The sequence below is a fragment of the Brassica napus genome, chromosome C9, assembly GCF_020379485.1.
Source record: "Brassica napus cultivar Da-Ae chromosome C9, Da-Ae, whole genome shotgun sequence".
NCBI lineage: Eukaryota > Viridiplantae > Streptophyta > Magnoliopsida > Brassicales > Brassicaceae > Brassica > Brassica napus.
Genome location: NC_063452.1, coordinates 16,809,913 through 16,837,499, shown reverse-complemented (window position 1 = coordinate 16,837,499; position 27,587 = coordinate 16,809,913). Strand labels below are relative to the sequence as shown.

Here is a 27,587-nt window from a genome sequence, read left to right as displayed (position 1 = left end):
TGGAATAACTGCTTTGAAGAAATTGAATTTATGCATAAAAAAAGGACTGGAAATGGATATGCATATGGGTTATCTAAGTCAGCTTTACAAAAAACTATTTATAGTTCATATATCATTTATGTCCATCCTATTTTTTTGTCCATCATTTCTTAAACATCTTGAAATAAGTAATGCTAATTAATAATAAACTTTTTGCTCACAAAATAAAAATAAAATTTGTTTAATTATCGCTTAATTTGTCTAAGTGATATATGTATTTCTCAATTCTAAAAAAATAATGTATAATATTGTATTACATTATTTAAAAAATATAAAATATGACTACATAACATAAATATATTTTTTAAATTTTCTTTGTGGAAATCATTATGTTGTTTGATTGTTGTACTTGATTCACATATTTGCATAGATATTTGTGATAGATGAATAACTATATATTTATTATCAGTAAATAATATATATTGATTATATAATATAAGAAAAATAAAATTATTTACTTTTTAAACAAACTTGTCTCATGTTGGAGACTCGGTTATAGACATATCATATACGAAGGAGACATTTTTACAGTTATCAATCTTCTTAACATTGAAAAAACAAATCTACATATCAAAACAATATCTCATACGATCTATTTGTGGAATAACTACTCTGAAGAAATTGAATTTAGGCATAAAAAGGACTGAAAATGGATGTGCAGATATGTTATCTAAGTCTGCTTCACAAAGTACTATTCATAGTTCATATATCATTAATGTCCATCTTATTTTTTTGTCCACCATTTCTTAAACATCTTGAAATAACTGATGCTAATTAATAATAAACTTGTTGCTGGAAAAAAAATCAAATTTGTCTAATTATCGCTTAAATATTTTATTAATATGGTCAAAGAAGCTTTTAAGTGATATCATAGTTTAATTTATTAGTTTTTTTGTTAATTTTTAGAGGTTTTTGTATTTAATATTTTTTTTCATATTAAGCTTCTATTTCTTTCACAGAATTGATATATATATATATATATATATATCATAAAAATTACCATCAAATCAGTTTTACTAATTTATTATTTTGTTTTAACGAAAATACACTTTTTAAATAATTTAATTTAAAATAAAATTATATATTAATTTGCTGTATTTTAACAATTTCATTGATTTAATTAATTTGCTTTGGTGGATAACTTAAAAAGTTTTCATATGAATCGGGAAAAGCAAGTTTATGTTGTTATATTATATTTATTTTGTGTATATAGAATCTATATATAATGCTAGTGTAATAAAGAAAGAACATTATTTTTTTGTAACTTCAAAAATATACATTATTACAATTTAAAATGAATCAAAATTGAATAAAATGGTAATTAAATATTTGTAAATCTAATTGTTTAGTTGGATTCTCATGAAAAAAAAATCGATTGGTTAAACAAATGTTTCAAAATTTGTTGTGGTATTGTTTTGTCTATAAATTATAAAATTTATTGAATTAATATATTTAATTATTGCATCCTTAAATAATATTTTATTAAGACATTATAAAAATATGTTTTGAGTTGTTTTGTGAAATTGTACAAAAATCTATGCTTTTTCATATGTGTAACTTCAAAAAGATACATTATGATAATTTGAAATTAATCGAAATTGAATAAAATGGTAACTAAATATTTGTTAAATCTAATTATTATTTTTATCTTGTTTAGTTGGATTCTCATGAAAAAAAAATTGATAGGTTAAACAAATGTTTCAAAATTTGTTGTGTTATTGTTTTGTCTATAAATTACAAAATTTATTGAATTAATATATTTAATTATTGCACTCTTAAATAATATTTTATTAAGACATTAGAGAAGTATGTTATGAGTTGTTTTGTCAAAATTTTACAAAAATCTATGTTTTTTTCATATTTGTCACAAAAATTTATATGTTAAACTTACTTTTACAAAATTCTTAACTTTGTCACGAAAACAAAAATCTATGTTTTTCATATTTGTCAACGTTCTCACAATTTCTAAGAATATATTAGCTTAGTCACTTACTTATTTTTTTTACAAAACAAAGTATCGGAGTCTTGAAAGTTGAATTCATATTATTGTAAATGTACATAAGAATTTGTGATTATATACTTAGTGGTTCTTGTATATGTGTCCAAGAAAGTTTCAATGGCTTAGTGGTAACTGTCCTATATATATATATCATACTAACCCGGGTTCGATTCTCACCTTCGCATTGTTTTTTTATTTTTTACGAAAAATAAATGAGATGACATGGCAATTTCGGATTCTTTGATTGGTTGATTTTTCTATCCTATGTGGACACTCTCTCCATGGCTTATATCCCCCTTTTAGTATAGTATAGATATTCACATAACCATTGTTATAGGGTTTTCTCCTCGATATTAACTAAGTTTCATACAAGTGGCTGTAACCTTAGAGAATTTATTATGTTAGTATCAAAACATTTTTGTCATTTTTATTCATAACTTTCGAGAAAACAGCAAACCAAAAACACAACTTCAATCAGTGAAACACACACACACACACACGGAAATGTATAATCTTTTGTTCTTCAAATTAAAAACAAATAAATCTTAAACCCTATGCTTTTCAATCTTGTACACAAGTTCATCAGGTTTGGCTCCAACAACCCTATCAATCTCTTCTCCTCTCTTCACAAAAACAAAGGCTGGAAGAGTATTTGCTCTATATGTTCCAGCCACATCCTGCATATACATACCAAATAGCTTAGTCTTGAGAGAGATTTAAAGATTCACGGCTTCGGTTACAAGAAAACCGTAAATGATGATCATTCTACAAGTAAAAGAGAGAGACTACTTACCATGAATCTATCCACATCAACCCTCGCAAAAACAGCTTCTGGATACCTAGAAACGATCTCCTTAACTCTAGGTTCCATTGCTTTACAAGGTCCACACCATGCAGCAGTGAAATCAATCACTAGCTTCAAAACCATCACAATTTATTCAGTTAGCTTAGAACAGAACCAATTGAATAACATGTAAACAAGATTAAACACTGATATAGATATATAAATGGGTTCAAATGTGGTTTTCTAATAAAAATATACCAATTTATTTGAGCCTTTCATGGAATCAAAGAGAGATCTCCACTGTCTTCTTGATTCCATTTCCACAACCAAACCATTCTTGGTTTCCGCTGATGAAGGAACATCATGCACAGATGAAACGTTGGAACCCATTATCTTCCGAATGTGTGTATATAGAGATATGATTTGCACTTAATTGCTTCTAGCTAATATGAACAAAAAGAGAGAACCAGTGGAGCTATATATAGATAAATTTATTCGTTAAAATAATAAATTAAATAGTATCAATGGAATATGATTCAATTTGCCATCCTTCTCTATAACCGTTGGTTTTTTTTCAAGAATATAGAGCTTATCCCAGTTTATTTTCGCTTTGTTTAGTTCGATTTAGTTATTCAATATTCTCCTCCACTACATAAAGGTATTAAAAGTTGATCCAACACAAAAGAAATTATATGCACGTCGTAAATAGGCTAATTATCTTGTTACCACATTAATTTTCCCTGGCGACGATGTTATCATTTACTTATTCTTGTTGTTATCTTCTTATCTTGGGGTTACTTACGTCCTAATTTACATTCACATAAAACTTGTTTGTTTTTCACATAAAACTTACAAGCAGAAATCAGTATAATACGAGAAAAGAAAAGTGAACGACACGGTGCAGCTCAATGTAATATCATATGGTGTAGAAGAATATTGGTGGGTTAAGGAGCTGTCATCAACTCTTCCCCAATGCTTCTTATTCCATTTCGGTACCTTAAGAAACGTAAAAAATAGGAATAATAAGTGGAAATGGTTTTCAAATTTATAATCTATTAAGGCCAGATACAATGGGCTGTTGAATAAATTTATTAAGGGCTTTTTGCAAGATTGACTCAAAACTCAAAGTAAAACCTAAAACTAACCCATGTTTTTCTTGGATTTTTCTTTTGTCCTATTCACCACACAAGTTCATGATATTCACGAAAATGCCATCAAATTTTTTTTATTTTTTTTTTCCGAAAATGACATTTTTACTCTCTCACCCTCATCATCTTCAAGTAATTACAAGATTGTCATTGTCATAAATACCCCAACCACCATGAACAACCAATTTGAAGCTCTTAATGCACCTAAAATCGATTTACACTCTCTCTTTCTCACTTGTTATGAACTAAAAACAACATCTCTTTCACTTTGCCTCCATATTCATCCAAAAAACTCAAGCTTTTGATTCAAAATTTTTTTTATGGTTTATAGAGCCATTCAAGCATACTATTCTTGGTGGGTTACTTTCGTTTGAGATTCTGGGTGGTTGGAGAAGACTCTGTGTGCTAAGGAAGTCATCTCACTAGTTTAAGGTATGAAATTGAATTTTTTTCCAGATCTGTTTGTGTAGAAGACTTACTCGTAAGTAGTCTGGTTGTAGAAGACTTACGGGTAAGTCTTGTGGTCAAACGGATGACTTACTTTTAAGTCGTCATCTTTGTTTGTTAAAAAAAATCTAGAGAATACCCTAGACGACTTACTAATAAGTCGTCTAGGATAAATGAGTTAGTTTTGCATTTGACCGAATTGTGTCAGATATTTGACTTTTCCTGGACGACTTACGAGTAAGTCGTCTCCGGGAAAACAAAAATTTCAATATTTTATTAAATCTGGACGACTTATCTGTAAGTCGTCTCAGGTTACTTTTGCAATTGGAAAATAAAACTTAAATATTTAACTTTTCCCAGACGACTTACGCGGAAGTCGTCAAGTAAGACGACTTACCTGAAAGTCGTCCAGGATAAGCAAAGTCGTCCAGATTTATTTCCTAGATTATGGTCAAACCTTGCTTATCTCGGACGACTTTCTTGTACGTCGTCTGCCTGGACGACTTTCAAGTAAGTCGTCTGGGTAAAGTTAAATATATAAGTTTCTTTTTCGAATTGCAAACTAACCTGAGAAGACTTACAAATAAGTCGTCTAGCTTTAATAAAATATTGAAATTTTTGTTTTCCCTGAGACGACTTACTGGTAAGTCGTCCAGGAAAAGTCAAATATCTGATACAATTCGGTCAAATGCAAAACTAACTCATTTATCCTAGACGACTTACCAGTAAGTCGTCTAGGTTTTTTTTTTAACAAACAAAGCTGGACGACTTTGGACGACTTATTGGTAAGTCTTCCAGACGACTTACTGGTATGTCGTCTGCGTCAATGTTTAGTAAACTTTCATTTTCTCTATGTTTACTAATGTGTTTTATTTTGAATTTTTGTAGATCATGCGTCAGTTACATGCAGTGTATGGAGAATGGTTGTTGAATGATTGCCGTTGGGATTTTGTGGTTGATAATGTCAAAGGAGCGACACATGCTGAACTTCTTGCAATGGCTCAAGAAGATTATAACCTAGACATGAGCACAGAATCTGTGGAGATAACCTACTCATTACCAGCAGAAATGATGCAGGCTCCAGACACCCCTCCTATTCATGTTACAAGTGATAGACAAGTTCGAAACTTGCTCGAGATAACCAAAACGCATGGAGTACGGCTTTGTGTATCAAGCCATAGCAAGGTGGAAACGGTTTCAGAGTTCAGGGAAGATGATGAAGCTGATGAAGCTGATGAATGTTTTGAAGATGATGATTTGGTTGAAGATGAAAATCATGATGGGGAGGAGGACGATGGGGAGGAGGACGATGGGGAGGAGGATGCTGGTATCTCTATTGTTGCTGAAGCGGACGAGAATGGTGAGGATTACAATGTTTATGGAAAGGTTGAAGATGAGGATGAGGAAGATGATGATATGTGTTTTGAAGATATCGAAAAGATTGAAGGAGGAAGATCGAATGGTAACAATATCTATGTCAACCAGAGTTTTGTTAGCAAGGATGCACTGCTTTCAGAGCTGCGGTTGACAGCAGTGAGGTTTAAGTTCTCCTTCAGAATATACAAGTCAACGAAAACTCTCCTTGTGACAACATGTCCGGTTAGTGGTTGTCAATGGAAGGTCAGAGCGAGTGTGAAACATGGGACAAACACGTTTTGGGTAACAAAGTATGTGGAAAAACATACATGCTCAGCGGGAGACCGACTCGCTCAGCGGAGACACTGTACTCCGAAGTATGTTGGTAGGCTTTTCATTGATCGTGTTGGAATCATTGATGGGTTGAATCCGCAGCATATCACTGATGCAATGAAGAACATGTTTGGCATGACGCTTGATTACACCACTTCATACAGAGCACTTTTATATGCACAAACATTGGTGAGAGGATCAGCAGAAGATGGGTATTCGCGTCTGCCATCATATCTCGAGCAAATCTCCTTAGCAAATCCTGATTCTATCACGGCTATAGAACTTGATTCTATCAATAGATTTAAGTATCTATTTCTCTCTTTTGGAGCTTCTATCAAAGGTTTTAAGTATCAGAGAAGGGTCATTGTGGTGGATGGGACTCACCTAAGTGGGAAATATGGAGGTGTTATGTTAGTTGCAGCCGCACAAGATGGGAATTTTCAGATATTTCCATTGGCTTTTGGGATCGTAGATGCTGAAGATGAACCTTCTTGGGAATGGTTTTTCACAAAATTGGCTAGTTGTGTATCTGATGAGCAGCCTCTGGTGATAGTCTCTGACCGGCACGCGGCCATTAAAAGTGCGTGTGATAAGGTGTTTCCTTGGGCAACCCGAGGAATATGTTATTATCACCTTCAAGATAACATTGTCAAAAAGTTTAAAGGGAAACATCTCTTGTACTTGGTGAAAGGTGCTGCTTATGCTCATACGGTTTCAGATTTTGACCGGTACATGGCTGAGATACGGAGTGCAAACCCGGACCTTGCAACGTATTTGGAGAATGCCGACGTCAGCCTATGGTCAAGGGTTTATTGTCAGGGGGACAGGTACAACATAAAGACAAGCAACATCGCTGAATCTATTAATTCCGCTCTGAAGCGAGCTAGAGGATTTCCGGTTCAGTTCCTGTTGGAGTTCATAAGGGAGAAGCTAGGAAAGTGGTTTTGGAAAAGGAGAGAAGATGCTTTGAGTCTCCCAACTCAACATAGTCGAGGTGTTGAATACTTGCTTGCTGTTCGATCGGAGATAGCGGATACGATGACGGTACAACCAATTGATGGATGGCGATTCTTTGTGAAAGGTGGGAAAATGGACTGTGTGGTTGATTTGGAACATGGAAAGTGTGATTGTGGTGTCTATGCAGTGGAGAAAATACCTTGCTCTCATGCTATAGCTGCTGGAACATCTGTTGGTTTGCATATCTCCACACTTGTATGTCCAGTGTACTCAAAGGATTTTCTGTTTGCAGGATACTCAGAGAATATATATCCTTGTGTTGGACAACAAGTTGAGGAACGCACATGCTTTCCTCCGGAAGTAAAACGTGGTCCGGGAAGACAGAAGAAATCAAGATGGCAATCTTGGTTGGAGCTATCCAGGATGAGAGGACGCAAACCCCGGAAGCAACACAGGGTTTATAGATGCTCAAAATGCAAGGAAACTGGCCATACGAAACCACAATGTAAGTCGTCCAGTGATTAGTCTTCCAGAAGACTTTCCATTAAGTCGTCCAGAAGGTCGTCCAGTTAGTCGTCCAGGGTTTTTTCTTCCAGAAGACCTTCAAGTTAGTCGTCCAGTGATTAGTCTTCCAGAAGACCTTCAATTAAGTCGTCCAGAAGGTCGTCCAGTTAGTCGTCCAGGGTTTTTTCTTCCAGAAGACCTTCAAGTTAGTCGTCCAGTGATTAGTCTTTCAGAAGACCTTCAATTAAGTCGTCCAGAAGGTCGTCCAGTTAGTCGTCCAGGGTTTTTTCTTCCAGAAGACCTTCAAGTTAGTCGTCCAGTGTTCAGTCTATGTACTAAAAATTTATGTTATGAACTTACCTGTGTCAACTTCTTTGTCAAATTGCACTACCAAAAAAATTTGAGATGGTCTTGCCCTTTATATTATCTGAAATATAGTTACAAAAGGTCACTGCTCAGAAGACTTTCCAGACTACTTATAGTTAAGTCGTCCAACATTCCAGACGACCTAACTGTAAGTCTTCTGCGCAAAATATAGTTACAAAATAGGGATCAAGTTCAAATACAAAATAGGGATCAAGTTCAAATACACACATCAGCCTAATATATCATACAAAATAATCTAAAGTGGCCTGTTTATCACCCGTCATACGTACCCAGGATGTCATCCATGTCCTTGTTTTCGAACTCATGCACGTCAGGAAGCTCTTGAAATATATCCACCGCCATCTTATCCCTCATACTCTTGCCATTGGGCTTAGCAAAGTCTTTTTTACTAAACTCTATCCCAAGATCATGACATTCAATGTACTTTAGAGTGTACACGCCACAATCACCAGCTTTGGCCGGAGGTATATTGGTCGGTCTCTCATATGTGAATGGCTCCAGGCTGTATTGGGCACGTTGTTTGTCTGAGGAAGCGCACTCAACAAGCAGATAAGGGACCATGTAGAGAAAAGGCTCCATTACCACATCGAGTTCTTCTGGGAGATACTGGAACAAATGCTGTCAAAGACGACTATGTGCCTCTTAGGGATCGATATCCACATAGCAATCCAATGACTGTCGGCGAAGTTTACTGGTGCATAGATATCATCAATATCCGTCCCCCAAACCTTGTTCGATTGGCAAAATGATGGTATAGTGCCTGCATAATAATTCCACGCCCCACCAGGGAGTCTTCTTCCTAAACCATTGTGATCGGGCTTCGAGTCCTTAAAATCCTTGAAGTTGAATCTCCATTGCTGAGCAAAGAGATGATCAAGGAAGCACATTCTCTCGCTCCTGAAATGTTGTGGGTTAGCGTCGTACCTCTTCCTCAGCACATTAATCCAAGCATCAATATGCTGCATATAAAATAGAGTACAAGTCAGAAGATATCAGACGACTTAGTGGTAAGTCTTCTACGTAGACGACTTACCAGACGACTTACAAGTAAGTCGTAGACGAATTAAGTCGTCTGATAAGTCGTCTACGTAGAAGACTTACCAGACGACTTACAAGTAAGTCGTCTACGTCATAGCAGAAGACTTACACAGTCCTCCAGCCACTCTAGGGAGGTTCGGAGGATTTGATACCACCAAGTTCTACTTTTACGTGGTTTTTTATCGAGAGCTGTTCTATAATGACTGCAAACACAAAATGTTGAAAAGCAATCAGGTTTTATGGGAAAAGCAAGCTATTATGTGAAAAGCAAGCTATTATGGGAAAAACAAACACTTACGGACAAGATTTCAACCAATCAGCGAGCTCCCTTAACTTCGTCTTGTCAATTGATGCAAAAGGATTATAGCCTGGATAAAGCTTTCTGTTTGAAATGATCACTCTGGCCATTCTGTTTGCCGTATAAGGAGATTTCTGTGAGGCAGCAAGTTTCCTTGTTCGATCACTCTATGCATGGCAAAGTGCCAAAGCAGCAACCCTCTTTTCTATATATCTAGCATCCTCCTTCTGTAAATCTGAAACAGTGGATTGATTTTTGTCCAATAGAACAAGGCTCGGTTCTGGAGCTTTATCTTCCGAGGAACTAGCATCTGCGGGCACAGCTGCGGGCACATCTGCGGGCACATCTGCGGGTACATCTGGACCTTTATCCTCCGCCAAGCTCTTCTTTCCCGCGTTCGTCCCATTGACACTTTCACTCTGCAATATACAAGATGGGTTTATACAATAATAACCAAAGATCCATTTCAAACAATAATAACCAATGAGTGTCTTCAAACATGAAACAAAATACATATATAAAATCTATATACTATAAACAAAGCACACATGTTCTGACATACAAGAAACAAAACAAATGCAACTTTTCAATTCTTATTCTTAAGACTTTGTCTAGTCAATCTCTTGTTGTGAGAGGATTTGTTACTAACCCCGGGTTCGAGCGTCGGTTTAGGTGGAGAGGTAGTGTTTTGAGATGATGTCCCTTTCCGTTTTGTGGTGATACCAACCTTCTTCTCCACAGCTTCCACCCTTTCCGACAGATACTTGATCTCCTTAAGGCACGTCCCAAACCCTTCCCTCATGGCATCAGCTATGTCCTTGAACATGGTTTTAATATCCTCTTTGGTCAACCCACCAACAGTCGTAGTCATCTCTTCACTAGCCTCTGCAGCTGCCTCTTCACTAGCCTCTGCAGCTGCCTCTTCACTAGCTTCAGCAGGTGCCTCTTTACGAGCTTTCTTCCGAGGTCTTGGACTGTCTTCCTTCACTACCTTTTTCTTCGCTGGACTCACAACCGCCGGCTTTGTATTGACCCAAGTACCGGTGACTTCCCAGCAATCCATGGTCCACTTCCACGGTTTCTTCACAAACATGAGTTTAATTATGTTCTCCGCGAGCGTGTCCTCAACATCAAACTCCCATTTTGGAAACATTTCAGCAGTGTCCTTTTCAACAAAGTTGATCACCCTAGTCTGCAGTAAATAGAAGATATGAACTTAGATATTTGACGGATTAAGAAAGATGGAAAGAAAAGACTTCACAGACGACTTATAATTAAGTCGTCTGGAAAGTCTTCCAGCTGGACGACTTAGTAGACGACTTATAATTAAGTCGTCTGTAAAGTCTTCCAGCTGGAAGACTTAGTAGAAGACTTATAATTAAGTAGTCTGGATAGTCTTCCCAGACGACTTAATTATAAGGCTTCTACTAAGTCATCCAGCTGGAAGACTTTCCAGACGACTTAATTATAAGTCTTCTACTAAGTCGTCTAATTGGAAGACTTATCAGACGACTTAATTATAAGTTTTCTGCGAAGTCGTCCAGATTGAAGTAAATACCTGACTGAGGATAGCCTCTTTAAACTGTCTGCGTCCTTTGCGACCCTTGTAAGCCAGTATCGGTGGAGACGGATTGTTTGGGAGAGGATTACCAAAAGTAGCACCCAATTCCGGAAGAGCTGTGTACACCCAGACCTGGAGAGCTTGCGCAAACCCATTAATAGTGTAACAACCCGAAATATCTCTGCCCTTCACAGAGTCCATCAGCACCTTAAACGCGACTCTCCCCCATGGATAATTCTCAAACCGTTCTAGCTCCATCACTAGCCTTGCCAGACTAACCCGTGTAGGGGTTGAATACTTTCTCCCTTCAATGTATCCAGTGAAGATGGCAAGGTACGCGAGCCGCTTGCGATCATCCCGAGACCACCCTTCGCATCTCTCAAGTGCTGCTATTATCTCCTGAGTAGATGGCCCAGCTTCGACATGAACTCCCAGCATCTCCCAAAAAGAAGTCAACTCCTTTGTAACAGCAGAGTGAGGTCTCTCAAGGTCCTCGATGTACTCGCAGTTTAGACCAGTGAGGTTTTCAAACTCTAACAGTGAAAACCTCACAGGTTCTGGACCAACGAGACTCCACAGCTCATACTTCTTCTTTATGTCCAGCTGGAAACCGAGCATGTAGTGAACCAGCCTTGAAGCCCAATCAAATCCCAGCTCTTGGAACTTGATGAAAACTCCCAACTTCGACTCCTTCAGCTCTTCATATTCGTCATCATGAAGAGCTTTCTTTAAAGCAGCATGCAACGTCCAACAAGTATGATACGAAATGCTATGCACTGCGGGGGGCTCTTCCCCTAATGTATATATCCTACGGGGGAGTTCTGGCATCTCCATTTTTTTTGCCTGCAAAACAATCAAAGACAACCATCTCAAACAATCAAAGACTTATAATTAAGTCGTCTGGCAAGTTTTCCAGCTGAAAGACTTATAATTAAGTCGTCTGGAAAGTCTTCCAGCTGGAAGACTTTCCAGACGACTTAATTATAAGTCTTCCAAGACTTCCAGTTTTATGTTCACCTTTTCCTCAATCAATCACTCGACAGTAAGAGATATAACTTACCGGCGGCTGAGTTCAACGAGACGCCTCTGAGAGAATGTGCGCTAGGGTTTCCTCTCGGATCTTAAATAGAGGAAACGGCTGTGAGAACGGTGGTGAGAACGACGGTGATAACGGCGGAGAGATAACCGGCAGTGAGAACGATGAGAACGATGAGAACGATGGATTAGAGAGAATCGACGGAAATCGCCTTCGAAATCGCCTTTGAGAGAAACGGCTCTAGGGTTTTCTGATTTTCTGATTTTCGACAAACAGTGAAAAAAAAACACCTTATATATGGCCGGTAAATAATCCGGTTAGGTTTAAAAGTACATTGTAAAATTAAAGGTTTGGTCCGGTTTGGACGACTTACTAGTAAGTCGTCTGTTGAATACTGTACATCAGACGACTTACTAGTAAGTCGTCCCAGACCCTAAATTTAACCCCTAAACTAAATTGACTAAATTAACTAACTAACCACGTTATAAACCCGTAGTTATACTTAAATAGTGTTTACTATACACAGAAATAAAAACACTTAGGTAAATTTTAAAGTTTTCAAAAAAAACATTTATGCATTCCAAAATCTAACCCTAAGAACACATACAATACTACAACATATGTTGGCAAAACCTAAACCAAAGAATATCATGACTCACTACTTTCACTCATCTATGTTGAAAACAATTAACTTTTGTTATATCTTAATTTATATCTCTTAAAACATATGTTAATTACATGATTTCAATTTTTCACTTATCAAAATATTTTTTACAAAATTTTTAAATTATTTCTAAGTAAAACTAGTCCAGACGACTTACGGGGGTTAGAAACGTAAAAAAAATTCGATTTTTTTGTTTGTTCACAAGGGGTTGGTTGTAATTTCAATAGTCTTTTAGGTTACTTTTGCATTTGATTCAAGTTTGGGTTAATTTTTGTGTTTGAAATCAAGTTGTGAATCATATTTGGCAATTTTCCCGTTTATTAAACTACAATGGTAAGTTGAATAAATATGGAAGAGGACGATTAAACTTGGTTGAATCAACAAAAATAAGGACAAAATAGACATGTGGCATGAGAGAATTGGACCAAAAATGTTTTAACCTCAAATATAAATATGGTGTTTTCGAATGGGTTGAAGTCAGTTTTGGTATTTTTTCACCTAAGTTATTTGAGATCAGATATTTGATATTAAACTTTTTATTTATTTATTATTTTTATACTAAAATTCATTATTTTTAAGACTACAAATAGAAACTTATTTCATTTGATTTGGACACTTAAAAAATTCATCTTTTGTGAAATAGTTTACTAATAATTTTTAAACATTCAAAATGATGGTTGTTATATTTTTATATTTATTACTTGGGCATTATAAAACAAAAACAAATATTTTAAAATTTAGATAGTACTAAATATTTTGATTTTTTTTTTGTATATTGTTGTTGGTAATATGTAAATATGCATATATAAAGAAAATAAAAGTGAAAAAATTGTGGGGGTATGGTGTTGAATTGTATTAAACAAAACTAATGTAAATGTAAAAAAAAATATAGTTGTTGAATAAATATGTAGAAGAAAGAGAAAGTGATATGTAATATTAAAAAGTGAAAATTAGGATACTTAATCTTTTTTACAAGTGTACGTAGTCTAAATGATTTTTCCCTTCTCACACACGACTATATATATTAACAAAATAATAATTGAAAATATTTTTTAAATGTATAATTTACTATGTGATTTTTCGGTGTTCACACGCCGGTATACATAGTAATAAAATAATTATATATAAAAGTAAATATAAAATATATTAAACTATACTTTGTTGTTATTTTAATTAAATATGTGATTTTAGGTGTAATAGTTCAGTTAGGTCAGTTATACTTATTTGGTATATTAGTTTATTTTTAATCTTATTTAGTTTGAAGCATCTTCTTAAAATTGTAAAGTTATTTTATAGAATTATTTATAATATAGTTCATAAAGTTATTTATAGTTTGATAATTCTTTATTATTAAAACAGAAACATTCACCTGACCAAAATGTTTTTTTGTAAGATTTAAATTATATACAATTCTCTATTATAATGTAATTATATATTATAAAGTAATTATGAAAACAATATTATAAAACAATTTGTGTTTCTAAACAACACAATAACTAATCTTATGTCCAAACAATATAAAATATTAGGTTTTATCTTTTTACTAATTTTCTTTCATATTATTTGATAAACCATATAATTGACTAAAAATTTCAAATAAAATTTATGAAAAATCCAAATCTCTTTTATTAAAACAGAAACATTCACTTGGATCCAACCTTTTTTGTAAGATTTTATATTAAATAAACTTCTACATTATAAATTAATTATATTAAAGAGTAATTATAAAAACAGTACTATACCATAAAAACTCTATAAATTTATACGTGATAAATTAATAAGCACTATAAACAAACAATTTTTTTCTGACGCAAGTTAGACAGTTTAAAATATGACACAAATTGATAAAATAATAAGATAATATATTTTTAGGAACCTTGTGTAAATATATGGCCCCATTAAAATAATAAAATAATAATTTCTATGTTTAATATTTTATATATGTACAAACAAAACATTGTATTGTTTTTATATTGAAATAATTTTATCCCTATTTTTCTTAATAGTTCAATATTATTTGATAATATTTATTAAAATTCTATCTAAAGCCACAATAAAATTCTACATAACATATTTCATATACACTACAAATATAAGTAAAATAATATGAAAGTTTAATTTCAAAACTTAATTAATGTATATACGGTAAAATTACTTATTTTATATTTTATATAAAATATATACTCTAAAAAAAGAAAAATCTAAGAATCTTTTTTTTTTGTAAATTAATAAACCTATAAATTAATAAAATATCATAGTCCCAACACTATTAATTTATAGAGTTTTTACTGTACTTTATATTTTCAAACAACACAATAATTAACCTTATGTCTAAACAATATATTACATTAGGTGTTATCTTTTTAATAAATTTCTATTAATTTTCTTTCAAAGTATTTGATAAATTAAATAATTTACGAAATGTTCAAATAAGTTATGAAAAAAAATTATAACTTATTTTTGTAGGTTTAGATACTACAAAATAATTTCTACCAATATCAAATAAATTAACCTAATGGATTATTTTATTTATATTTTCATTAAAAATGACATATCTCTTATTAAAATAGAAATATTCATTTGGACTCAACCTTCTTGTTGTAAGATTTTAAATTAAATACAGTTCTCTATTATAAAGTAATTATGGAAAAAATATTATACTAGTACCTATATTTCCAAACAACACAATAATTAATATATTTTTTATGAAATTTCAAATTTATTGATAAAACAAAGTATGAAAAATTACATTTACAAAAGAATGGTGATTCTAGAAAGAATAGGCTCAAGTGTAAAAATAGAAAGCAGACAGAAACTCGTAAACTCCTCCCTATCTAGTAACCTCGAACCACCTTTGAAGCAAGCCTGCATTGCGATGATGAGGACTATATTTGAGAGGCATAATCATGTTTCGCATTGTCTTGTCTATAGTCATGTGAAGGTGATCCGTAGATGTCAAGCTCATCTGATGCATTCTTGCATTTCTTTCTCTCCACACATGATAGATGGTCATTTGAAAGACCATCTTTATCAGTATAGAGTCAAGCTGGTGAAGTCTGTTTCCCTTAACCATATTAAGGGTGTGTGTCCAGTCAGGATCTGTTCTCGCTCCAAAAAACCCTCTCACCAATCCTTCCCAGACCGTAAATGAGTACGGACAAGCGAAAACAGGTGATCTCTTGTCTCATCCCGCTCTACACACAGCCCACAGCCCTGAATTATAACCCAGCTCCTCATCATGTCTCCTGTGGAGAGTCTACTCAATACATCCAGCCAAGTGATGAATGCATAACGTGGAACTCCTTGCGAGAACCACACTACATTTCGCCAGTAAACTTATCCCTTCGAGGTCTTATCTGCTCCCATGTGCTTGATGAAGCAATTTTTTCCTGGTAATCATCCTCTCCATGCTTCCGCAACACAATATCATCACCAAGATTTGCATCAGGAATTGGCTCTGCAAGGATCTAATTATAAAGAGCTTGAAACCGCCTATTGCGCTTGCCTCTAACACACCATCTCTCTGAATTAACATCTTCACTAACTAGAGCCTTATGAGGAAGGCCTAGATAGATGGTCCCAACAGCTCATGTTACATCAATCAGCCTACCATTCTTCATCCAATTATCAAACCAAAAATAAGTAGTAGACCCATTCATTACAAGAAAAAATCGTTTTCATAGCACTACAGTATAGCGTTTTTTGTCTTTCCGCTATGGTTGATATACCCTTAATTTTAGATAACGTTTGTATATTTGGAAACGCTATGATAGAATGGTATATTCGGAAACGCTATGATAGCCTATTTTTAATAGCAGAATATAATGAAATGCTATATTTAGCTTTTTGAATCCCCAAACCCTAAACAAATTTTTAATCCCTAAACTATAAAACACAACTTAAAACTCTAATATTCTCATACTATAACTTTAGATCGTAAACATAAACTCGAAATTTACTCTTTTTAATATTAATATATAACTTTCAAAACACAAGCCTTAAATCTTCAATCAAACTCTAACAATATAAATCCAATCCCTAAACCACATACTTTAACATATATCATAAGAACATTAAACCTCAAACTTTAAATAAAATATAATTTTTATAATATATATCTCAGACTATGTATAATATTTCAAATTTACATTATACAATTCAAAAATAAAAATAAAACCATTAAATAAAAAAAACACAAAAAGATGATTATAGATAAATGAACAGATAATTCTTATTAGTTTAATTTTGGGCCTTTGATTAGTTTTGATCCAAAGGCTAAAAATCACTCTTTTGTGATCTTCCTTCTTCGTTCTTATTGGTCCATTCTTCAAAATTTGGATTAATATTTCTGACCATTGATTATTTGTAATCCAGTGGCCAAGAATTCATCTTTTCATTTTCCTTCTTCTAGAGTTTATCGATCTCTTCCTCTCTGTATCATTCCCTTCATCTCCCTCACTGTCTCAAACACACACACACGATTCATGTAACACACATCTCCTTTCTCTGTAATACTCTCCTCACACACACACGATTCTGAAGGTGGAGTCGAACCCAGAACCCAGCGACCGCGGATCTGAAGATGCTTGACCACCGCCATCTCCCCCTTTCGCCACCGTCTCTCTCACCACCACTGGTCACCTATCTCTCTCTCCTCTCTCTCTCTCTCTCTCTCTCTCTCTCTCTCTCTCTCTCTCTCTCTCTCTCTCTCTCTCTCTCTCTCTCTCTCTCTCTCTCTCTCTCTCTCTCTCTCTCTCTCTCTCTATTTCTCTTTTAAATCTGGTTTTCTGTTCTCGTTAAAAGTGAGGAAGAAATGGTGATTGTTAGCAGATGTGGTAGTCATTGGGTTTGCGGCTAGGAGGCGATGGAGAAGCTGGTGGTCGTGAAGAGAGGTGGTGGTCATGGGGCTTGCGGCGAGGAGGGGACGGAGAAGTGGGTGGTCGGAGCAGAGTGGTGGTCATGGGGTTTGCAGCGAGGAGGAGACGGAGAAGTTGGTGGCCGTGAGAAGAGGTTGTGGTCATGGGGCTTGCGGCGAGGAACGGAGAAGTTCGTGAGGAGGCTGGCTCAAGAAGATTAGGTTTTGATTAGGTTTAATTAAATTTAGGTTAGATTAGATTTAATTTTTAAAACATTTGGTTTAGTGTTAAGTGTAAACCGATTCTTATCTTTTATCAAATGTAATTTATATTGTTTAATAAAAAATAATTTATTATGTTTTTAATTATTAAACCTACAAATAAATAAATTTTAAATAAATAAATTTTAAATAATTAATTCTAAAATAAATAATTTAATGTAAATAATAACGTTAAAGATATGCTATTAAAAAATATTTAATTGCATACAGAAAAACGCTATAATATATAACAATAAGATAGCAATGCAAAAAACCGCTATCTAATGTGTTTGACCTACTATGACGGGCGATGATACAGCGTTTCATAAACCGCTATCGTATCGTTAGATAGCGTTTTCCGTCCGCTAAGAAAAGCCTTTTTTCTTATAGTGATTGTGAACCTTCATTTCATAAATTCATAAGCTAGACCCCTAAGTTTAAGAAGTTCTCTCCATATCCATGAACCTGGAGTATTATCTCTAATATCCCAGAAAGAACTATGACGTAGCAAAATAATGCCTTACCCAACTTACCCATAGCGAAGAAGGCTGCTTAAAGAGACGCCTTATTACTCTCAAGGCAAAGACCTTTGAAGAATCCTTTAATCTCCTGACCTCAAGACCGCCTTCTTTCTTGGGGTAGCACACCTCTTCCCAACTTACCTTTGCTTTATGATTCTGTGCTGGTGATCCTGACCAGATAAAAGCACTACGCATTTTCTTAATTGCATCGAGGCACTTAGCAGGCAGAATAAACGCAAAGTTCCAAAAATTTACAGTGCTTGCAATCACAGACTTAATCAGCTGAAGCCTCCTAGCAAAAGAAAGGCTTTTATTAGACCAGCACAACATCCTTCTCGTGATCTTATCTATCAGAGGCTCATAATCATGACTTGATAACAAAATTTCGATAAAGGCATACCCAAATAGCGGACCGGCAAGCTTCCAACGTTAATACCCTGACTCTCGGCCTCAACAATTAATATTATGTCCAAACAATATAAAATATTAGATCTTATCTTTTTAATAATCCTTTATTAATATTCTTTCTAATTATTTGATAAATCAAATAATTGACTAAAAATTCAAATAATTTTTGAAAAAATCAAAATAAATATAAATTAGTTTTGCTGGTTTAGATACTACAAATAATTTCTATCAATATCAAATCAATCAAACAAATGGATTATTTTATTTGTATTTTTATAAATAAAATATTATTATTTAAATTTAAATAATTTTTATATTAAATTTAATACTGTATATAAATAAAATCAATAAATTGACATCAAATAATTTTTTATAATTAGAATTTTATCAAAATATATCATACAGTTAATAACTCAAAATTATATTAAATAATATCTTATACATATATGATTATCTGAAGATACATTGAATATGACTACATTGTACAATAAATATAAAAACAAATACAGTTATGAAAATGTTCAAAATATATATTATCTAAAGATAAATGTTTAACACTAATTATAAACAACAAGTTTAAAACTATTACAATATGAACGAAATTATTAGCAAGATAAATTGCACAAAAAAAAATTATAATAATGTTAATTAAGCTACATAAATAAAATATTATGCAACTAAAATCTCTCATAGCATTAAAACATTTAGTTAATTAAAAAATCAATTAATTTATAAGATTTATTTTATCAATTGTTTTTTAAAAATGCGATGTCGCGTGGGTCATGATTTAGTATTGCTTTAAAAAGGTGAAACATATTAGTGAATTTGGAGTTGCACTAACAAATATAACATATAAAAAGGTAAAAGTCATGCATTTATATGAATATTTATAAAATAAGTTAATAGTTAATATTTTCATTTGGTTAGAGTTTTAAGATTCCTTATAATTTAGTTTTTGTTGTGAATGAAGAGAAATAGAGAATCGGTTAGTTTTATTCTTATTCTATAGACAACAATACATATATATAGGAATACAATACTAGGGTTTAGAACTTCTAGAACATGGGCTTATGGGCCTATATGGACATCCATAAAATATTTCATCACACTCCTCCTTGGATGTCCATTATACTAAATAAAAATCTTAAGGCGCATAAGATGCTGCCTCATTAAAAAAACCTTACAAAGAAAACCTAGTGGGAAAAACCGTGGTGAAGAAAAAAAGAGTACAGCGCGCATCTACTCCCCCTGATGAGAACATAACTTAAGATATCTGATAAGGCGCAATCTAATGTGATGAATTAACTCATTCTTCTTGGGGTTGGACCGGTTTACTTCTCCTGGCAGATTTGACACTCCTCACTAAAACTTGAATATCTTGGTGACCGTAGGACAAAATGACTTCAAACCACGTGGAAATCGAATTAACATCCATGTCTAATGGAAATATCGATGGTATTTTGAATATCATAGGATATTTGGTATTCTGAGACATCTTGTACATGTCCCACGAAAACAGCCATATCTCGAGTTCTTTCAAGGAGAATGACTTGATTCAATTTGAAGATGAAAATAGACTCAAAGATCTTTCTCTTGACACCAATTTCCTATTTTAATTCCATCTAGAAGGTCTCCTTTGATTGGAAAACTTTTGACCTTTGATTCTGTTACACGAATGGAATGCGTTCATCTATTATTCTTCTTCAAGTATGATTGACCTTGATCATTCTCTTCTCCTTCTCTTAGTCTAAAAAATACATTAGAAGATTGATATTTCTTTATCACTTAAGTGATAACATTCCTCTCAAGGTATCTATCATTTGTGTGTTCTTTGTTGCCTCGTTAAAACCTTGACATGGAAAACCTAATGGGACAAAACCATGATAAGGAAAAAGAGTACAACACACATCATCATATTCTCCCCCTGGAAGCATCATCTTCGGGAGATGTATTCTCATCATATATATCATCCTTTTAGGAATTGCTATAAGCATATCCTTAGTGAATAATCTCGTTTGATTGTCAGATAATCTTTTAGACCATTGGACTTATGGTCCGTAGTATCTCTTTCACACAAAATATCATATCTTGGTCTATTATGACTCTGTATTTAAATTTCCTTTTATTGACAATCTTCTGAACCTTCACATTATGCATACTTATACATACGAGTTATCCTTTTGCATCTCGTAAAAGTTACAATTATGACTATCGTTTTTGTCATACGAAATCACATCTTTCATTGATGAAAAAGATCAGTAAATTTCCCAAAATTATGGTACTCATGACCAAAAATTATTTTCTTTATATGCTCAATATATGCGTGCAAAATTTGAGCTTTTTACGAATAAGAATTCGTGCATCTGCGAATTAGATATTTTTAGCAATTCTTATTATCAGATCTGATTAGTGCATAATCTGTGCGAATCTCGGTCCGTGCATAATTCGGGCGAATATTGCTACAAGCAATGGAATAATAAATGTTATTCGCATAAATCGTACTACTTTGTGCATACTTTGTCCAGTAGTGTTCTCGAGAACTAGCACTTATTGTTTCTCGCAGCCCAAGTCCTTATGTGGTTTACTGCTTCTTAAAATTTACATCCTCTTGGATCTTTCACATAATTGTCATCTTCCAATGGCTTTTAATTCTTGTCAGACTAAATAAACTTGAAATTTGATGCTTCCACCACATGATGATTTGTTTCTTTATAATCAATTATAGGTCTTTGTGATAACCCTTGTGCAATTACTTCATCGCATCTCATATAACCGGTTCACGGTCGAACCCGGTCCAACCATTGGGTCGGTCCGGTTTTCAAAACACTGATTTCAACTCATTCATTCTCCAGTTGTTTATTTTCTTCCCTTAATGTTGGATAGACTAACTTTCGAGTCTTTAAATAATTTTATAACTTCTAGATTTTATCATCAATGGAGATCATATCCAACATATTCATATCCTCATTTGAGGTCCCATCTTTTACCGGTGTGGTGGAACAACTACAACTTATCTAAATTTTCTAGATGGGGATCTTTGGTTCCTGGCCCAAAACCAATTTATTGGGGAGATTTTTTAATTACTCTTTGGCATTCTGCGAATCAATGCTGCTGCATCTCACATATGAACATTAGCTACTAGATGTTCATCATGTGTCTCCACATGCATAAAATAATTATCAAAGGCTTATGAATTCACCAGTATTACCAATTAGTCTCGCATATATCATGCTGCAGATCTGTGACAAAGATACATTCGACATTCTTGTCGATGCATTAATTATAAACATATGGTGGATGATCAGTCTACCAGTGGGTGATCAAGCCCACAAACATCTCATTGTATAAAGAGATTCCAAATATATTTGATTGGTGAAAATTATATTCATATATTGTCTTGTAATCAAGCAGCATATAGCAGATCATTCGTAAGAATCTTCTGGTTTTTCTACGAATTTCCATATGATTATCTTTCGCATATTACTAAATCAGGATGGCATTACCGGTTTGCCAAACATTACACTTTTGGTAAACTTCTGTTTTACTATTTCATTTATCTCCACTTTCTAATCATTGTGTAGTACAATACAATAAGAAGATGCATGCACCTTCTTGACTATACTTTTTGAAAAATATTTCTCATTTAAAATGAATTTAACATTTCTTTTTTTTAGTGTCTCAGTTCAAATTGTCTCAAATTTCTATGGATTTACTTTATGAAGGATTCATCAATTTCAGCTTAGTAAAACATAATCTTCTAGATGTTTCACTTAATATAAAATGTGAGATTCTTTAACTCTTCCCCTCGAGATGATACTACTACAAGTTTATCAATCTCAAATGAATCTCATTTTTGAATCAACAACATACCCTAAATGGGTCATGTATTCTTTCTTAAATCCTTCTAACTTTTGAGACTTGTAAGAATATGATGCAATAAGGATTTTAAATTGCATTCTTACGTGCAGTAGTTTTATGTACTCTTCTGGAACATCTTGTATATCCTCTTCTTGAACATTCAATACACTTTATACTACCTTGTATTGTACTCACACTAGTTTTCTTTCATCTTTAAATGATTGAATCATATCTCTTTTTATTACCATATTTTTTCTCAACTTAAAGTAAGAGTATGAGTTCTAAAAAGAAACTCTTTAGATCTTGACTTTGACCATAACCACTTTTATGCTCATTGGGATCATAATCAACTAGACGTGATTTATGATCTTACATCAATAACTCATTATTTTTCTGAGTCTTAAGGAGACAATATACCAAGTATAAACTTCTTTATGTATTCTTATCTTTGCATCATTAAGTATTTTTCCGAAAGATTTTATTTTAAACTCAACAGCCAACATAGTTGAATTCTGAGTACAAACTTCATGTCTTGTAATCTTTAGATGCAAGATAAATAATGAGCTTTAAGTAATCACATTCTAGTGATTACATCTTTCTTTGAATTATTTTCCAAAACTTATGGATCTTTTATAATCAAGTACTTGAATTTAAACCCTTATGAAAATAATGGCAATGAAATATAATAATAAAATTATTTTAAACTATATAGAGATATGTATTATCATAAACATCTTATTATATTAGAAATAAATAATATTTCTTTAGTAATTATTATATTGACTATATCTTTATTTTCATGCTATTTAACAAGATTTGATCAATCAATCAATTTAGTGAACAAGTTTAAATCACTTGTGTCAACTTTCATGAAGATTACTTTATCTAATCAAATTCTAATTAACCTTGTATATAAAGCATGGCAAAGAAAAAAAATACTTATCTTATTAAGTAGAAATGCAACGGAGATTGGAGATCCAACCATTCATATTTTTCAGCTAAATATAATCACATATTACATCTTCTCCTTGATAATAATTAATCCTGAAAAACTTAAGATTTGCTCATATAAATATGGCAATTAGTCAATGTTAGACATCAAAATTTTAATTCCAAATTCATATATCAATAACAATAAGAGAGCTTTTATGCACTAATGTCAATGTCTAATGCCATATATAAACGTAAGTTTTTTTTTCGATACTAAAAGATGCCTTACGGCACAAGTACCGCACAAGTAATAAATAACCAAATTAAACGTCCAAATCATATAATTTAAAAGCATGTGACAATAAAGTAATGGACATATTTATTATAATTATTATCATCACAAACAAAATAAATACGAAAGCAATAGAGAATCATGTTTACATGATTATAGTCAGTTTACTTATCTGGATGATTGCAGAAAATAATTGCGTAAGGTGAAATACGATTTGCAACGGAAACGGTTTCTGTTCATCGGCGTGTCAGAAAACACCATCACGTTCGATTAAGAAGCAAAGCGAAGTTGTTGGCAAACAAAACAGTTTAGTTGGAAAAATCAAGTGGAGATCGGAGACGATGTCTAAGAACGGGGACAACGTCTACCAACGGAGATCTGAGATCAATATCTCATGTAAGATTTTCGACTTATCCCTGAAATATTCACACAATTGCTCATGAAAACATGGCTAAAACTTAACATCATTAGATTTCAAAAATTATTCAAGAAGTCATGAATTGATTAAACAAGCCATCAACAAACAGTCATTAATTATCTAAATCAGGTTATATGAATAGTCATTAACAGCCCAATCGTATGTATAAAATCTCATGACCTATATGCAATAAATAATATAAGGAATAACCCAAACAAAACAATGGTAAAGATCTCATAAACTCATTTCAATATTCTCTTAATTGATAATTATAAAGCATCAAGAGTATAGTAGCTCGTGTTTGAATTCTTCTAAAATCTGAATGTGATTATACATGCAGCAATAGCAAAAGGTAGTCAAACTAGACTAATGATTCTCTTTTCGTAGAGCATGTGATGCCTCATGATGACTTTGTGATGTTAAACCATAACTAAACGAGCAATTAATTGTTTAGGAATCACAATCTATTGATTAACACATGTCTTGGCATATATGAAATGGAATAACATAAAAACATGTAATACCGTAAAGAACAATAGTATTAAAAGCTATGGGATTCCAATGAAATTATTTAAGCCACTCTAAACCAATGACACAAGCGTGAGATATTATAATTATAGAATACTTATCATGATCAACAAGAAAGAAGGAAGGTTAGAGATGCCACGATGGAGGATGAGATTGAGTAGATTGTTGTAGAGATCTGGGTTTCAATCGAAAGACATATCTCTCGTTAGCATGGCTTGATGATTGATGATAAGTAACGAAGGAAAAATCATTGGCTAGATTTGAAACAAATCAAAGTCGGAAACATCAGAGAAGTTGGAGAACAAAGACACGGGTTGGTTTTGTTTAAGTAACTAGGTTTCGGATTTTGCTGGCGGCTAGGGTTTCTTACTGATAACTTGTTGTGAATGAAGAGAAATAAAGAATTGGTTATTCTTTCGGTAGACAACAATACATATATATATATAATATTAGAGTTTAGAAACTCTAGAACATGGGTTTATGGACCTATATGGACATCCATAAAATAGTTCATAACAGTTTTAAAATTCTTTATAATTTATATGTGAAAGCTAAAAAGAATATTGTATAATATCTTCTTTCAAACTAACCTGTAATTCTTGGTCAAACCTAAAACTACCTCTTTTTCTAATATTTGTTTTGTCATTCTTGGTCAAACACAAAACTAACTTATAATTCTGTTCAAAACAAAACTTTTTTTAGATGACATCATATTTTCTGCCATGCGTCTAAACCTAGTTGTAGTAAGTTGAAAAGCATTGTCTTGGAATTCGTAAAAAGCTTCAAGACATAAAATCAACAATGAGAAATCATCAATCACCTTCTCTACAAATATACCAGGAGAAACAAGAGAAAAAGTAAAAACAAAAAATCTTGGATATATCAAAAGAAGTAGGTTCAGCTAAGTATCTGAGATTACATGATAATTTTGGAAGAAGGGAAGATCTCTTCACAGTTAAAGTAGGCAGAGTTAGACAATTAACCTTAAATCGGTCCACAGAGTTCGCATCCAGAAATGGCAAATTGACGATGGTAAAATCAAATTTCACTGCTATACCAACATATATACTCCATGTAATTACGTAATCCTATATATCAATGGGAATTTTCCCAAAAAAAACAATTAAATTCACCTACTGTCCCTTTAGAGCAAAATCAATTTTTATCACTTCTGGATATTGACTATCCTTACATTCACATAAAAAATCATATCAATATAATGAGAAGCCAAAAATATGAAAAAATACAAAACATGATAATAACATGCATATACACTTAAGAATAATATTTTTGTGATGAAATTATTTTGACAAGAACAATTTCAAAATTGGTTAAAAACTGTTACGAAGATTTTGAATTGAGAATTTACTGCAAACATAATAATCTACTAGACTTAGAAGACGTAATATACCAAATATATATCAATCTACAGAGATAGAATATTGAATCCTACATTATTTCTATATTCTGAAATGTAGCAGATTAAAATGTCCAAATATTAAACATATATCTACATTTTCAGAACTTATATTCTTTCATCCAAACTCTCATCTATTTCCGGCAGTATACAATTTTTACGCTTTCAACTATTTTATAAGTAATGTAGGATGTGATTTCTACTAAATTTGTAACTAATATCCGAAAATCTAGCTATAAACATTAGAAAATATTTGGAAATTTTTTAGATCTTTTTATTTCCTTTGTAAATTCATTTGTCAAAAATTTGTCAAAAATCAACATTCTTCTTCTTCCTCAAAGTTTTCTTTTAATCTTATTTTTTCATTTCTATTGTCAATCTCAGAAAAGAAGAAGTTGAGAATGTATCATGTTATGTGGTATTAATAATCAGAAGGAGAAGTTGAGAATGAACATGTTGTCTTTTCATATTTTTAGCTACTCCAATTGTTAAATCACACAATAGCTTTTAAACATAATTATTCATGGTTTTTAACAGAGTATAACACCATAAACAGTTTGAGAATCTTTTTGTAGCGCTCCGACTGTCCACGGCTAATGGGCTTTGCTAGGCCGAAATGACTAGGCTAGAAATCGGGTCGTTACATTTTTGCTTGTAAAGTTTCTAAAGTGGACAGATATTCAGCAGTAAAAGATTATCACTTTTAAGACGTCCGAGATATTGTGAAGGTAATGTAAATCTGAATCTTGCTGACAAGTCTATAGATGAGAAGGATTTACTAAATCTGACTTGTGGTGAGGAGAAGATTGTGAAAGAGCCTAGGAATTGTTTATCCAAATGGGTTCCACTAGAACAAGTAACAAATATGATAAGAGGGACACGTAGAAATGTAGTCGAAGGTTCAACGTTGACTTCTTGTGGATCCACGTTGGTTTTTCTTCTTCTTCATTTTCCTCTGTTTCTTGCTCTCGAAGTCTCCTTCTTTTCTTTTGCACCTTTGTTTCTTGTGCTTCTTCTTTGTTCTTTCTTCTTCTCACTGATTCTTATTTCGTAGGATTTAATTAAAGGTTCAATATCAATAGTTATTGCTGGTATCAATTGAATATTAATCTCTCGCAACAGTTTCCATCCTCTTGAACCTCTTGTTAAACCGTTGCACATTCGTTTGAAACACAACAAGCTACCAACGTTAGAGAAACCAGTCATCTAAGCAACTTCACACACTTCTCATAAATAAGAGATATAATGCAACCGTCTTTATTAGACATTCAATTGAATATGATTAACCAAAACACAGAGAAAGAATCACAGGTACACCAATCTTGAAGGAAATTACTCGTTTGTTCAGCTTCTTGAATCTTGATACACAAAACCCTTAATCAGCAACTACAAAGTACACAACAAGATTTCTAATCAGCAATATGTCATGCCGACTTTGTGCTTGTAATCGATGAGAAAGAAAATAAGAGCTAGGGTTGGATTTACCGATTTTTACCTCCTTTCCTTTAAATAAATGTTAAAAGTAACAAAAATTTGTTTTAAATTATT

At 33.0% G+C, this 27,587-nt stretch overlaps 1 protein-coding gene, 1 long non-coding RNA gene and 1 pseudogene across 2 annotated transcripts; 1 reads left to right on the top strand and 2 right to left on the bottom strand.

Moving 5' to 3' along the window:
* Window positions 1-2,439: 2,439 nt before the first annotated feature.
* Window positions 2,440-3,286, bottom strand: LOC106357993 (thioredoxin H7). The gene is made up of 3 exons (XM_013797725.3): window positions 3,081-3,286; window positions 2,832-2,954; window positions 2,440-2,715 (listed from the first exon to the last, which is right to left on the bottom strand). The coding sequence occupies exons 1-3, from the start codon at window positions 3,210-3,212 to the stop codon at window positions 2,584-2,586; spliced, it is 387 nt and encodes a 128-aa protein (XP_013653179.1). The 5' UTR covers window positions 3,213-3,286; the 3' UTR covers window positions 2,440-2,583.
* A 4,673-nt stretch (window positions 3,287-7,959) lies between these two features.
* On the bottom strand, window positions 7,960-11,685 carry LOC106355152 (annotated as a pseudogene).
* Window positions 11,686-14,755: 3,070 nt separating this feature from the next.
* On the top strand, window positions 14,756-17,772 carry LOC125593464. Its single transcript, XR_007329366.1, has 2 exons — window positions 14,756-17,187; window positions 17,382-17,772. It is a non-coding gene; the product is annotated as an uncharacterized LOC125593464 (long non-coding RNA).
* Window positions 17,773-27,587: the final 9,815 nt, after the last annotated feature.